The sequence below is a fragment of the Salvelinus namaycush genome, chromosome 5, assembly GCF_016432855.1.
Source record: "Salvelinus namaycush isolate Seneca chromosome 5, SaNama_1.0, whole genome shotgun sequence".
Lineage (NCBI taxonomy): Eukaryota > Metazoa > Chordata > Actinopteri > Salmoniformes > Salmonidae > Salvelinus > Salvelinus namaycush.
In genome coordinates this window covers 18,421,315-18,436,037 of record NC_052311.1, presented here as the reverse complement: position 1 = coordinate 18,436,037, position 14,723 = coordinate 18,421,315, and the positions used below count along the sequence as shown (strand labels likewise).

The window sequence follows — 14,723 nt, the reverse complement described above, 5'->3', positions numbered from 1 at the left end:
TGCTACAACCTAACTACAGTATGTTACAACCTCAGTACACGTTACAACCTAACTACAGTATACATTACAACCTCAGTACATGTTACAACCTAACTACAGTACATGTTACAACCTAACTACAGTACATGCTACAACCTAACTACATGTTACAACCTAACTACATTACATGTTACAACCTAACTACATGTTATGTATGTAAAATGTAATAAAATGTATGCACTCTACTGTAAGTCGCTCTGGATAAGAGCGTCTGCTAAATGACTAAAATGTAAAATGTTACAACATAACTACAGTACATGTTACAACCTAACAACAGTACATGTTACAACCTAACAACAGTACATGTTACAACCTAACAACAGTACATGTTACAACAACACAACTACAGTACATGTTACAACAACACAACTACAGTACATGTTACAACAATATAACTACAGTACATGTTACAACCTAACTGCATGTTACAAACTAACTACAGTACATGTTACAACCTAACTACATGTTACAATATAAGTACAGTACATTTTACAACAGACCTAAATGTTACAACATAACTATAGTACATGTTACAACATAACTACACTACATGTTACAACCTAACTACAGTACATGCTACAACTACTGTGGTGTCAATAGGGAAGTCCACTAGATATGAACTCCCTGCTTGTTTTGGCTGTTTCTTCCATCTAGTGGTAGAATCTCAACATCACTAAAGACTCCACAGCCATTCGATTGGATGACCTGTAAACTAAAGACTAAACTTGGCCTATTAGATATGACATGAGTTACTATGTCATGTAGATATACTCATCTTAGAGGTGACTGATACCTTTATCTGCCCCACTCCTATTGCAATTCACAACTTCATTTGTTATTAATGAGTGAAACATAATAGTAGACATGAACCTTTTAATAATTGAACAGCAACGTTATACTTCAAACTCACAGACACATAAAGGCATTAATCAAGATAGAATAAGATAGCGTGTTGATTTAGGTAACAAAGAAAATAACTAGAACAAATGGATACAGCAATATTACTTGCATTATTCCTTGAAATTAAACATGTTTACCAAGACAAAACATAGTTTGCTTCACATGACCATAAGAGTCAAATAAAGGAGTATTTGAACAATATGGGGAAAAAGAGGGCACACAGTGTTGAGTTCAGTATGTGTTGAATGTGGACAATCAAGATACATAGCCAATACAATGAAGTGGTAACTTAAGCCAATCGTCGAACAGAAGATAAAATCTAACGTTAATTAATTATAATTGACGGACAGAGTATCAGGTGTAGCTCATTGTGGCGCCATCACGCATCATCATCCAGTACCACATCATCAAAAAGTCCTCAGTCATTTCCTCCACAAAGATAGAGCAGGGCCTTTCCGTAGTCCCCAGTGGTGTCCTCCTGGGAATAAGTAAACAAATAAACACAAACTGGCATTAAAGGTGTTGTCAGCACTACCAAGCAGACAATCAGCCTACGGATTACATAGGTCTTGTCTACTCAGGTTGTACAGCTGATGTACAACACATCTGACAGATATTTGTGTGAAACAACAGAGTTAGTCTGCAAAAAAAGGTTTACAAAACCATTGCGCAGTGTCTTCACAATGGCTGTGTAAACAAAAATCTACATCAGTTGTACAAATGGACTGTCATACCGCACAATGTCAACCTGACGCAAGTCAGAGAGGAAGGCTGCTCAATATTACCAAGTCAGACAGCGTGTTATGCTGGGTCATGAATAATACAGTGTTAGGAATGGATGATGGATGCTGTAGATGGCGGGGTTGGAAGTAAGGACGCATGACAGGAGGTTGCATGTTTGTACTGGTCCTATCCATTTGGCATTACACCAGTCTCTAGTACGCCCTCATCATTCTGCCTATAGTGCGGTATCGTCATCTCCCATGTTAACAGGGCTGAAACCAGGTATTTTATTCTTCCTATCCAGATACTGATGAGCTAAAAACCTAGTAGGAGACTCAGGAGAGTAACAGCTTGTCACAATGGCCCACTTGCTAGAATATTTAGGGAGCTTGTGGCTGAGGCAGCTGGAATAATAGACTTGTCACTCAGGTGATTTCCCAGTGTATTGGCTGCGACACAAATCTATCTAATGACTCTCTATCAGTGGAGGTTGCTGAGGGGAGGACGGCTCCAATGGACACCATGTCTTTGATGTGGTTGATCTCACTCCATTGACTCCACTTCAGCAATTATTATGAGCGTCGTCCCCTCAGAAGCCTCCACTACTCTCTAGTGTCATTTGATAGGTGGTAGCTGAGTATAGAAGTAGATTATTAGGGTTAGTTGTTCGGGGTGAAGATGAGACTAGTGCACTGTACCTGGTTAGAGGAGAGAATAGTCCACTGTACCTGAAAACGAATCTATATGCAAACAGTTAGGGGAGAGACTAGACCATTGTGCCTGAATAGTTAAAAGGGAGACTAGCCTATTGTACCAGAATGGATAGAGGAGAGACTAGCCCACTGTACCTGGATGGTGGTGTAAAGAGAGGCCCCATACATCTTCTTAAAGCAGGCTCTGATGTCCAGCATGTCTGTCTCACCCCTGGACACCATGATTCTCATCAGAGTCTGGTCATCAGTGCCAGCACGCTAACAAAGAAACAATAGACATCACAATTACAAATGCCTAAACCTAACCTCTTAAAGCCTTTTTGGAGACGTGCGTTGGTAATTGAAACTTTCTGGTAAATCCTCCATGGGATGATAGATGACAACACAAAGACCATACCCTCATAGACCTGTAGAGGGACTCCGCAAAGTAGGCTGGGACACTCTTAGCACACTTCACTATGGAAAGGAAAGATGACATTCCCAAATGATTCATCCATGTTTCAATATAAAGCATGTATGGAATACGTACAAGATGTATTGACTGATAGGTGGTTTAGGCTTGATTTGTCAAAATGCAATACAGAAATGTCATTCTTTAATTGTGTTACATTTTAGTTTTGTGTATTTTTTTCTAATCTTTTTTTTACTTTACTGTTGTTACTTGTCATCATTGTAGAGTCTTACCAACTGCCAGCATTAAGTTCTCCAGGTTTCCGTTAGTCGCGCCCTCAATGCTGTCCTCAATATCATTGCCAGACACCTTCTTGTAGGCGTCAAACACTTGCAGTGAAAAACAAGATACATATGAGAATTTGATGTTATTTGATGTTATAATAAAAGTGCAGAATGCATTCTGTTTTAATGATTGAACGAAATGGCGATCACACACACCTAGTCGAAGGTGTTCATGGCTCCTATTGCCCAGGATGTTGATGAATTTGTCTTCGTCTGTGCCAACCTTCCCCTTGCCAGCAGCAATCAGTTCCTGAAACACACACTCAATTACAAGTACCCCACTGATAACAGTTTATTATAGCGCGCTGAGCAATGTTATTACAACTGTGGTATGCAGGTGTTTGCCTCAAATCCTGTCTTTGGTGTTCAGAATGTCTTATACTATCAACTGTTTAACACAACCTTCACTAGTTGCAGTAGAACATAGTTTGATCAATGATCTATGAAGAAATGCAAATGTTTTAGAGCCAGTCACTGGTTTCACTGAATATGATAAGGCCATGCTCAATGAAGTGGATGTCAAAGGCAAGGGACCCTTCAGTGGACCTGTTGTCACGTTCTGACCTTAGTTCCTTTTTTATGTCTCTATTTTGGTTTGGTCAGGGCGTGAGTTTGGGTGGGCATTCTATGTTTTGTTCTATGTATTGTATTTCTGTGTTTGGCCTGGTATGGTTCCCAATCAGAGGCAGCTGTCAATCGTTGTCTCTGATTGAGAACCTTACTTAGGTAGCCTGTTCCCACCTGTGTTTGTGGGTAGTTGTTTCCTGTTTTGTGTTGTGTCACCTGATAGGACTGTTTCGTTTTTTCGTTGTTTCACCTTTGTTATTTTGTATTTCAGTGTTCAGTTTAATAAATTTAACATGGACACGTACCACGCTGCATTTTGGTCCGATCCTTCCTATTCCTCATCAGACGAGGACAAAAATCGTTACACCTGTATTATATATGCATGTGTATAATCATTAAATGTACTGTGGACTACAATGTTGATCCAAGTATGAAAACTAATAAAAAACATTTTTTAGCTTTTAAGTCCATGGGATTTTCCATTCCAGGAAGAAAATGTACTAAATCCATTTTTTATATCGATCATTTATCAGCGAGCACTATGATACACTTGAAGCTTGCTTTGTCCTTTAGTCCTACTGTATGGCAATGGTTTGGAGCCATATCCTGAGCATGTTAACATTTGAGCGCTGAAGACAAAATGTAATTATGTCTTGCCCTATAGCGTAGCACTTAGCGATCATCCACCCACTCATTGGGTTCTGGTACCTTTGCGTCTTTCTCAATCCTGTTGTCATCCACCCCTTCGTCATTGCTCCTCTACACAAAAGAACAGAGGAGCAAAGGGGAAGAAAAAAGAACAGAGGGGAAAAGGTTAGTGCATCATGGGAGTAGAGTGATGTCTACCCTTCATGACCTAATCTTTGCTGAGTCCCTCCCAACCTGACAACCTTGTGGGTTAGGTTACCAAGACCCAGAGGACAATGATATACTTACTGTACGTACCCTTCCCTCCTCATTCCTTCTCACTCCATCCTCACCTTTCGTGAACCACCCATGACTTTATAAGGACATCACCAAAGCACTCCCATTATCAGAAAGGAAATACTGTATCTCTCTTATCCCTCCTTCTCTCTTCGTTTACCTGCAGAAGCATTATTAGAAGCTTTTGGAAGTTGCCTGAGGTGTCACCGGTGATATCTTTCTCCAGCTTCCCGCCACACTCTGAGAAAGACGAGAAGAGAGAGAAGGGAAAGGCAGAAAATTGTTTACACTTATATCTGACAATGGTTGCTAATGGCAGCAATCGACCCTGATTGGAGGTGCTCTGTTTAGCCAAAGGTCTCCGCCAGGGGGATTTGATTAGCAGGGTAACGGATGGATCAGCCTTCTCCGGTGTCCATCTCAGATGGCCAGGGTGGCTCTAATCCTTGGCCTATTGTGCCATTAGCCTGGTTCACATCTGTTTGTGCTGTGACAATGGTGTGACAATGACCATAGGAGGCAGCGCAAACAGATCTGGGACCAGGCTGTTGTGCTAGACCCTCGCTGTGTCTATTGGCTGAAGATGCAGGACTAGGAACGTACTCTTAAAAATAGACTGGGTACTTGATGCAGTTGATATAGTGTTTCTTTTAAGTTCTAGGGGTTGATCTGCACTGAGGTGAACACATTTTGATGGGATGCCCTGCGGGCAGAAAGTTTGATTGGACAGCTCTAAATTAATAAGAGGCATAGTTCAGAGTGAACAAATGTATGAACCTAGTCAGGGGTGAGCACAGAACTACCATTGGGTTACATTGGTGGTCAACAATGCATGGTAATCCTGTCTATCCTAGACCAAGGCCATATAACTTTCCTTCATCCTTCAATGCTATTGGTTTGAAGCAAGGTATCAGACTGCTCTCATAGCCCAGCGAGAGAACCATCTAGAATATGAATGAGTGCAACAAACAGACATTCAGATTCAAAGCAAGGTTCCACAATATGTGGAACCGGTGGCCATATTGCATTCAAATCAAAATCACATTTTATTGGTCACATACACATGGTTAGCAGATGCTGTTGCGAGTGTAGCAAAATGCTTATGCTTCTAGATCCGACAGTGTCTAACAGGTAATATCTAACAATTCCACAACAAAACCTATTATCTAACGAATTGCACAACAAAACCTAATACACACAATCTAGTAAAGGAATGGGATAAGAATATATAAGTATAAAATATATGGATGAGCAGTGAAAGAATGGCTAAGATGCAATAGATAGCAAAGAATAGATCGTGAAGGATACAGTATACAGTATATACATATGAGATGAGTAATGTGAGATATGTTAACATTCTTAAAGTGGCATTATTAAAGTGACTAGTGTTCCATTTATTTAAGTGGCCAATGATATCAAGTCTGTAGGTAGGCAGTCACCTCTCTGTATTAATGGTGGCTGTTTAACAATCTGATGGCCTTGAGATAGAAGCTGTTTTTCAATCTTTCTGTCCCAGCTTTGATGCACCTGTACTGACCTCGCCTTCTGGATGGAAACGGGGTGAACAGGCAATGGCTCGGGTGGTTATTGTGGTTATCTGCTAAATGACTTAAATGTTATTGTCCTTGATGATCTTTTTTTGCATTCCTGTGACACCGGGTGTTGTAGGTGTCCTGGAGGGCAGGTAGTTTGCTCCTGGTGATGCGTTGTGCAGACCGCACCACCCTCTGGAGAGTCTTGCGGTTGTGGGTGGTGCAGTTGCGTACCAAGCGGTGATACAGCCCAACAGGATTCTCTCAATTGTGCACCTGTAAAAGTTAGTGAAGGTTTTCGGGGACAAGCCATATTTTTTCAGCATCCTGAGGTTGAAGAGGCACTGTTGCGCCTTCTTCACCACACTGTCTGTGTGCGTGGACCATTTCAGTTTGTCTGTGATATGTACACCGAGGTACTTAAAACTTTTCACCTTCTCCACTGCTGTCCTGTCGATGTGGATAGTGGGGTGCTCCCATTGCTGTTTCTAGAAGTCCACAATCATCTCTTTTGTTTTACTGACATTGAGTGAGAGGTTATTTTCCTGACACCACACTCAGAGGGCCCTCACCTCCTCCCTGTAGGCTGTCTCATTGTTGTTGGTAATCAAGCCTACCATTGTAGTGTTGTCTGCAAACTTAATGATTGAATTGGATGCGTGCATGGCCACGCAGTTCTGGGTGAACAGGGAGTACAGGAGGGGGCTGAGAACGCACCCTTGTGGGGCCCCAGTGTTGAATCCTACCTTCACCACCTGGGGGCGGCCCGTCAGGAAGTCCAGGACCCAGTTGCACAGGGCAGGGTCGAGTCCCAAGGTCTCAAGCTTAATGATGAGTTTGGAGGGTACTATGGTGTTGAATGTTGAGCTGTAGTCAATGAACAGCATTGTGTGCAGTGTGATGGCGATTGCATCAGCTGTGGACCTTTTGGGGTGGTAAGCAAATTGAAGTGGGTTTAGGGTGACAGGTAGGGTGGATGTGATATGATCATTGATTAGTCTCTCAAAGCACTCAAAGTTACCTTAGCTTTCTTGGGAACAGGAACAATGGTTGAAGCGTATTGAAGCATTTGGGGACAGCAGTCTGGGATAGGGATTGATTAAATATGTCCATAATCACACCAGCCAGCTGGTCTACGCATGTTCTGAGGACGCGACTAGGGATGCCACATGGGCAGGCAGCCTTGCGAGCGTTAACACGTTTAAATGTTTTACTCACGTCTTCCACGGAGAAGGAGAGCCCACAGTCTTTGGTAGCGGGCCGCATCGGTGGCACTGTATTGTCCTCAAAGAGCGCAAAGAACTTGTTTAATTTGTCTAGAAGCAAGACGTCGATGTCCGCGACGGGGCTGGTTTTCTTTTTGTAATCCGGGAATGTCTGTAGACCCTACCACATACGTCTCGTGTTTGAGCCATTGAATTGCGACTCCACTTTGACTCTATACTGACGCTTTGCTTGTTTACCTTACGGAGGAAATAACTACACTGTTTGTATTCGGCCATGTTTCCAGTCGCCTTGCCATGATTAAATGCGGTGGTACGTACATTCAGTTTTGCGCGAATGCTGGCATCAATCCACGGTTTCTGGTTAGGGTAGGTTTTAATAGTCACAGTGGGTACAACATATCCTATACACTTCCTTATAAACTCGCTCACCGAGTCAGCGTATACGTCAATTGTTATTGTCTGAGGCTACCCGGAACATATCCCAGTTCATGTGATCGAAGCAATCCTGAAGCGTGGAATCCGATTGGTCAGACCAGTGTTGGATAGACCTAAGCACGGGCGCTTCCTGTTTTAGTTTCTGCCTATAGAAGGGGAGCAACAAGATGGAGTCATGGTCAGATTTTCCAAAAGGAGGGCGGGGGAGGGCCTTGTATCCATCGCGGAAGTTAGAGTAGCAATGGTTGATTGTGTTACTCGCTCGTGTACTACAAACGGTATGCTGATAGAATTTAGGTAGCCTTGTTCTCAAATTAGCTTTGTTAAAATCCCCAGCTACAATAAATGCAGCCTCAGGATATATGGTTTCCAATTTGCATAAAGTCCAGTGAAGTTCCTTGATGGCTGTCTTGGTATCCGCTTGTGGGGGAATATACACGGCTGTGACGATATCTGAGGAGAGTTCTCTTGGAAGATAATACGGTTGGCATTTGATTGTAAGGAATTCTAGGTCAGGTGAACAAAAGGATTTGAGTTATTGTATGTTGTTACAATTACACTTTGAGTTGTTAATCATGAAACATACACCCCCGCCCCTGGAATCAGTTCAAATGCCCTGGGAGGTGCAGACAAAGGATCCGCTTTGGGAAAGTCGTATTCCTGGTCGTAGTGCTGGTTGTGCTGGTAAGTTGACGTCTCTCTGATATCCAATAGTTCTTCCCGGCTGTATGTAATAACACTTAAGGTTTTCTGGGATAACAATATAAGAAATAATACATAAAAAACAAAATACTGCACAGTTTCCTAAGGACTAGAAGCAAAGCTGCCATCTCTATCTGTGCAATCTTGCTATTCACCGAGCAAATCTGCATTCTGAGAGTCTAACTGTCACCGCTTTAGCTCTAGGCAAGGCACCGATCCAGCATTTGAAAGTAGAAGCAGGAGGGTATCCAGGTTATGGAGATTGGATGTAACATGTGGAATGTGGAATTTTCTTTGATGGACTGTGAAAAAATCATGTGGATTGTGTTCAGCTCAACTTCTCTCCACTGTTGAATAAACATGTAATGGATGTTTTTAGGAATGATACTGCAACACTCATAAAGGTGTTATGAATGCTTATGTACTGTATACCACCCATTTAAGTGCTACCTGTTTTCCTTGAGGTGTCACACCCTGATCAGTTTCACCTGTCCTTGTTATTGTCTCCACCCACTCCAGGTGTCACTTGTTATCCCTGGTGTATTTATCCCTGTGTTTCCTGTCTCTCTGTGTCAGTTCGTCTTGTATGTTCCAAGTCAACCAGTGTGTTTTTCCCGTGCTCCTGCCTTCTCTATTCTCTTTTACTAGTCCTCCCGGTTTTGACCCTTGCCTGTTTTCTGGACTCTGTACCCGCCCACCTGACCATTCTGCCTGCCCTGACCTCAACCCTGCCTGCCACACTGTACCTCCTGGACTCTGAACTGGTTTTGACCTTTTGTCTGTCCACGACCATTCTCTTGCCTACTCCTTTTGGATGTAATAAAATCAAAGACTCAAAACATCTGCCTCCCATGTCAGCATCTGGGTCTCGCCTTGTGCTCTTATATGAGGAACCTAAGCTCTTCCTTGTAGAGGTTGAATGAATCCCACAGGGCACATACTCCAGTTGAACGTTATATTTTGATTTTAATGTCAAACTAATTTGAATTCAACGTGAAATCAACAGAAAATATCACCCAGGTTAAAAATACGAAATTCCCTTACGGTGATGACTTTTGAAATCCAATCAGTTTTCCACGTAGATTTTTCTTTTGACATGATATGGAAACAATGTTTATTCAACCAGTTTTTGCCCAGTGGGATATGTTATGAATGTGTCATGACACATTTAACCTCTTACCTTTCTTGTAGACTTTGACGATGTCTTTAATCTGGGCGCAGGTCCTAGACGCTAGGATCTCAATCAGCACGTCGTCATCCGTCCCCACCCCCTGGGGAACAACAATCAGAGACCCTCAGACAAGCCCACTCAATACCTGGCTAGCCATTCTGTAACAACCAGCTAGTATACGTGGACATGAAACAGTCTGCATGATTCAAAAAGACAAGCCTGTACATGGTATATGCTGCTCCACCTACTTAATTAGTGCACTATTCACCCTATATACACTACCGTTCAAAAGTTTGGGGTCACTTACACATTTCCTTGTTTTTGAAAAAAAATAAAAAATTGTCCATTAATAAAATAACATCAAATTGATCAGAAATACAGTGTAGATATTGTTAATGTTGTAAATGACTATTGTAGCTGGAAACGGCAGATTTGTTTTAATGGAATATCTACATACAGCGTACAGAGGTCCATTACCAGCAACCATCACTCCTGTGTTCCAATGGCACGTTGTGTTAGCTAATCCAAGTTTATCATTTTAAAAAGCTGAAAACTGTTGTACTGATTAAAGCTGTAAAACTGGCCTTCTTTAGACTAGTTGTGTATCTGGAGCATCAGCAGTTGTGGGTTCGATTACAGGCTCAAAATGGCCAAAAACAAAGTACTTTCTTCTGAAACTCATCAGTCTATTCTTGTTCTGAGAAATGAACGCTCCATGCGAAAACTTGCTGACATGCAAAGCATTTTGGGACTATATCAACAATGCACTAATGAAACACTTCAGAGATATTTAAACACACACATACTAATGCAACTACTTGAGAGGCAATTAAACACACACACTTACTTGTTCCATCAATATTGTCCAAGTTGGTTTGTGTGACATCGGCTTTACACATGTCAGGTCTGTATATTACATGAATATTTATATCCATACGTTGCACACATACAATTGCCCATATAACAAGCCCTACAGGTACACTCTGGGGCTTGTTATTATGGGCAATATGTGACATGGTGAGGTTGGACCCAGGTGCAGAGAAGAGACCAGATGAGGAATCAGCGGTTAAGGATAAACATAAACATTTACTGAGAAACGGTAACGGAAGGATCACAATAACACTGGGAAAACAACAAACACTAAGTCTCGAAAACTCACTCAGGAGACAAACGCACATGGCACATAATTCAAGCTTCAGCAAAGGACAACAGAAAACACACCTATTTTAACAGGGAAATCATAATGAGTGAATAGGACACACCTGAGTGTCGTTAATGTCTCTAGGACGGTCTCTGCCGCCCTCATCCTTTCGTGATATGGACGGACCATAAGAACTTAGTCTCCATTCAAGAAACCAGGAGGTTGAACGCTCGCCAGGCTAGGTGGGCTCTGTTTTTTAACAGGTTCAACTTCACCCAAAAATCAGAAAGCAGATGCCCCGCATTGTGACTCCCGTGTTATGGAGTATAGAGACCACGGTACAACAAACCCAGACCCGAGAACCTGAGCCCGGCGGGGGTCCCACTAACAGACTTTATGTTCCGCGATCAGCCCGTTCCTGAGTACTACAATGGGGAAACTCCTCTAAATTAACTGGGTATCCAGGGTTTAATCGGACACTAGAGTTCCTGAGGCAGAAATTCTGGTGGCCCAACACGATTGAGGATGTGAGATCCTTTGTTGCGGCCTGTTCCACCTGTACCCAATGCAAGTCCTCACGACAGCGACCTGCTGGGTTGCTCCAACCTCTGCCCATACACAGTCAGCCCGGATCCCACCTGTCCGTAGACTTTATCACAGGGTTACCTCCATCCCAAGGGCTTACCACTATCCTGGTGGTCGTGATCGGTTCTCCAAGGCAGCCCATTTCATTGTCTTACCCAAGTTGCCCAAAGGAGACAGCTGATCTCATGATTACACGTCTTTCGACTACACAGACTTCCCCAGGACATTGTCTCGGATTGTGGGCCCAGTTCGTTGCACGATATTGGAAAGCTGTTTGCTCCCTGTTGGGGGTGTTGGTGAGTCTCTACTCGAGGATCCACCCACAGTCAAATGGGCAAACAGAGAGGGCCAACCAGGAGCTGGAGAAGTTCCTCCACTGTTTCGTCCACCAAGGCCAGCAACTGGAGCAAGTTTCTCGTCTGGGCGGAGTATGCTCACAACACAGTGCCAAACTCGTCCACTGTCAACAGCCCCCCCCCCCCCCCCCCCCCCCCCCCCCCTGCTCCCTGAACAACAGGCCAAAGTGGGGGTGCCATCAGCCGAGGCGTTCATTTGACGACGTCGCTGCACCTGGATCAGAGTGCGATCCTCCTTGCTCCGTTCATCTGCCCGACACCAACAGCAGGCAAATCGGCACCAAAGGCCTTTTTAGGCTCCTCCAACCGGGTCAACGAGTGTGGCTGTCCACCCGTAATCTTCCCTTAAAGGTGGACTCGCAGAAGCTCGCTCCACGCTACGGACCATCCTGAGTCGTATCAACCCGGTCACCTATCGCCTCCAGCTTCCCAGGTCTATGAGGGTCTGTCCATCCTTCCATGTCTCCCATCTCAAGCTGGTAAGGACCAGTCCCTTCTCTCCCTCACACCTGCCCCTCTGCCCCCTCAACTTGTCGATGGTCCCCCGGCCTACACTGTCCGGCATCTGTTGGAGGCTCGTCGGGTCTGAGGCACCCTGCAGTACCTGGTGGACTGGGAGGGCTACGGCCCAAGGAACGGACGTGGGTGCCTGCCCGGGACATCCTGGATCCGGTACCTGTTCGGGACTTCAACCAACTACATGGTGGTCGCCCTGGCTCCGTGGCTGGAGCCGCTTCTAGAAGGGGGGTACTGTCATGGTTCCACCTATCACCAGAGGGCGGCAGAGACCATCCTAGAGACATTAACGACACTCAGGTGTGTCCTATTCACTCATTATGATTTCCCTGTTAAAATAGGTGTGTTTTCTGTTGTCCTTTGCTGAAACTTGAATTATATGCCATGTGCGTTTGTCTCCTGAGTGAGTTTTCGAGACTTAGTGTTTGTTGTTTTCCCAGTGTTATTGTGATCCTTCCATTACCGTTTCTCAGTAAATGTTTATGTTTATCCTTAACCGCTGATTCCTCATCTGGTCTCTTCTCTGCACCTGGGTCCAACCTCACCATGTCACATATTGCCCATAATAACAAGCCCCAGAGTGTACCTGTAGGGCTTGTTATATGGGCAATTGTATGTGTGCAACGTATGGATATAAATATTCATGTAATATACAGACCTGACATGTGTAAAGCCGATGTCACACAAACCAACTTGGACAATATTGATGGAACAAGTAAGTGTGTGTGTTTAATTGCCTCTCAAGTAGTTGCATTAGTATGTGCGTGTTTAAATATCTCTGAAGTGTTTCATTAGTGCATTGTTGATATAGTCCCAAAATGTTTTGCATGTCAGCAAGTTTTCAAAATATACAGATATAACTTTTTTATGTAAAATGCATCATACCAGCTTTATTTCTGTATTTTGAAAGTTATATATCTTGAAAACTTGACCACTGACATGCAAAACATTTTGGGACTATATCAACAATGGACTAATGAAAGAAATACCAAAAGATTGTTTTGGGGTGGAGTTTTCCTTTAACCTCGGACCCTGCCAAAGCCTAGCAGTACCATAGTACTCAATCAGTCTTGGACAAACCTAACAGGGCTACATGGAAGATGAAAAACATGGCCACACATATTACACTTCATTAGTGTAGCCTATAATGGACTGGCTTTCTGCAGGGAAAGAAGAACATATTTCAGGGGATGTCACGCCCTGACCTTATAGAGCTTTTTATGTCTCTATTTTGGTTTGGTCAGGGTGTGATTTGGGTGGGCATTCTATGTTCATTTTTCTATGTTTTGTATTTCTTTGTTTTGGCTGGGTGTGGTTCTCAATCAGGGACAGCTGTCTACTTTCCCACCTGTGTTTTGTGGGTAGTTATTTTCTGTTTTGTGTTTCTGCACCTGACAGAACTGTTCGTTGTCGTTTTGCTCTTTGTTATTTTGTTCAAGTGTTTTTAAATCATGAACACTTACCACGCTGCGCTTTGGTCCACTTCATGCAACGATGACCGTGACAGGAGAGCTAGGTTTAAGACCATTAATTGATGGAGCATGTTAACGTTCACCTGAAATAATCTAGACACATAACCAATATCCTGCACATACTGTACCTGATGGTAAAAATACCATACAATTCCTAATTCTACATACCTTAAACTGTACTTTACCTTCATTCTATGTAGACTCACGTTTGGCTGCACAATACATGGCTTATTATTGGAGCCATAACAAAACATAGACTGTACATTGCTGTACTTTACCTTGAGTGCTTTATGGAGTTGAGAGGCATCATAGGAAATGGGAGGCGTCATCAACGCCACAACGAGCGTCTCGAACAAGCCTCCCAGCTCCGACTTTAAATCACTCACAAGATCCTGTGGAAAAATAAAGTCAATATTAAGATAACTTAGACAATGGAAGAAGTGCTTGCTTTAGACAAATAGAGCCAAAATCTCTTACTCAATTAATACATTTGAATTCTTCACAAGATCCCGAGGATAAAATAGCCTATAATTCTTTAACTTTGAACAATGGAATAAGTGTTTGATTTGGACCTTTAAAAAAACAAACCAAAACATATTTAAGCTGAATTCCTTACCTCAATCAATTTATTAAAATTATTTTAAAAATGTATGATTAATATTCTGATAACTTTGACAATGGAAGAAGTGTTTGTTTAAAGTAAAATGAAAACACAAAGAATAACAGAGCAGAAATCCCTACCTCAATCAATGCATTTGAATGATTAACGGGTGTTTTGATAACGTGCACTAAGAAGTGTAAAACACTTGGTTTATGAGCGAGAGTTCAATTTATTAGTATTGACAATAAAAAACATGAGTTGAGTCACTCCTAATACATACAGTATACTGGAGAGAGAGCGAGAGTTATCAGACACCCTGATAACTACATTTATTGTTGGCTTTCCTCTTATGTTAAGCCACCAGACAATTCAACACATTACTCAC

General features: G+C 42.8%; 1 protein-coding gene across 1 annotated transcript in view; it reads right to left on the bottom strand.

The window, feature by feature from the left end:
• Positions 1–1,357: 1,357 nt before the first annotated feature.
• LOC120046955 (annexin A5-like) overlaps positions 1,358–14,723 on the bottom strand; it is a 34,374-nt gene continuing 21,008 nt past the window's right edge. The window contains exons 4-12 of the mRNA XM_038992507.1: positions 14,016–14,129; positions 9,677–9,767; positions 4,762–4,841; positions 4,386–4,436; positions 3,267–3,360; positions 3,060–3,155; positions 2,773–2,831; positions 2,511–2,633; positions 1,358–1,417 (exon numbers count right to left, since the gene is read on the bottom strand). Coding sequence (XP_038848435.1) covers positions 1,358–1,417; positions 2,511–2,633; positions 2,773–2,831; positions 3,060–3,155; positions 3,267–3,360; positions 4,386–4,436; positions 4,762–4,841; positions 9,677–9,767; positions 14,016–14,129 — 768 coding nt within the window. The remainder of the gene's footprint in view (positions 1,418–2,510; positions 2,634–2,772; positions 2,832–3,059; positions 3,156–3,266; positions 3,361–4,385; positions 4,437–4,761; positions 4,842–9,676; positions 9,768–14,015; positions 14,130–14,723) is intronic.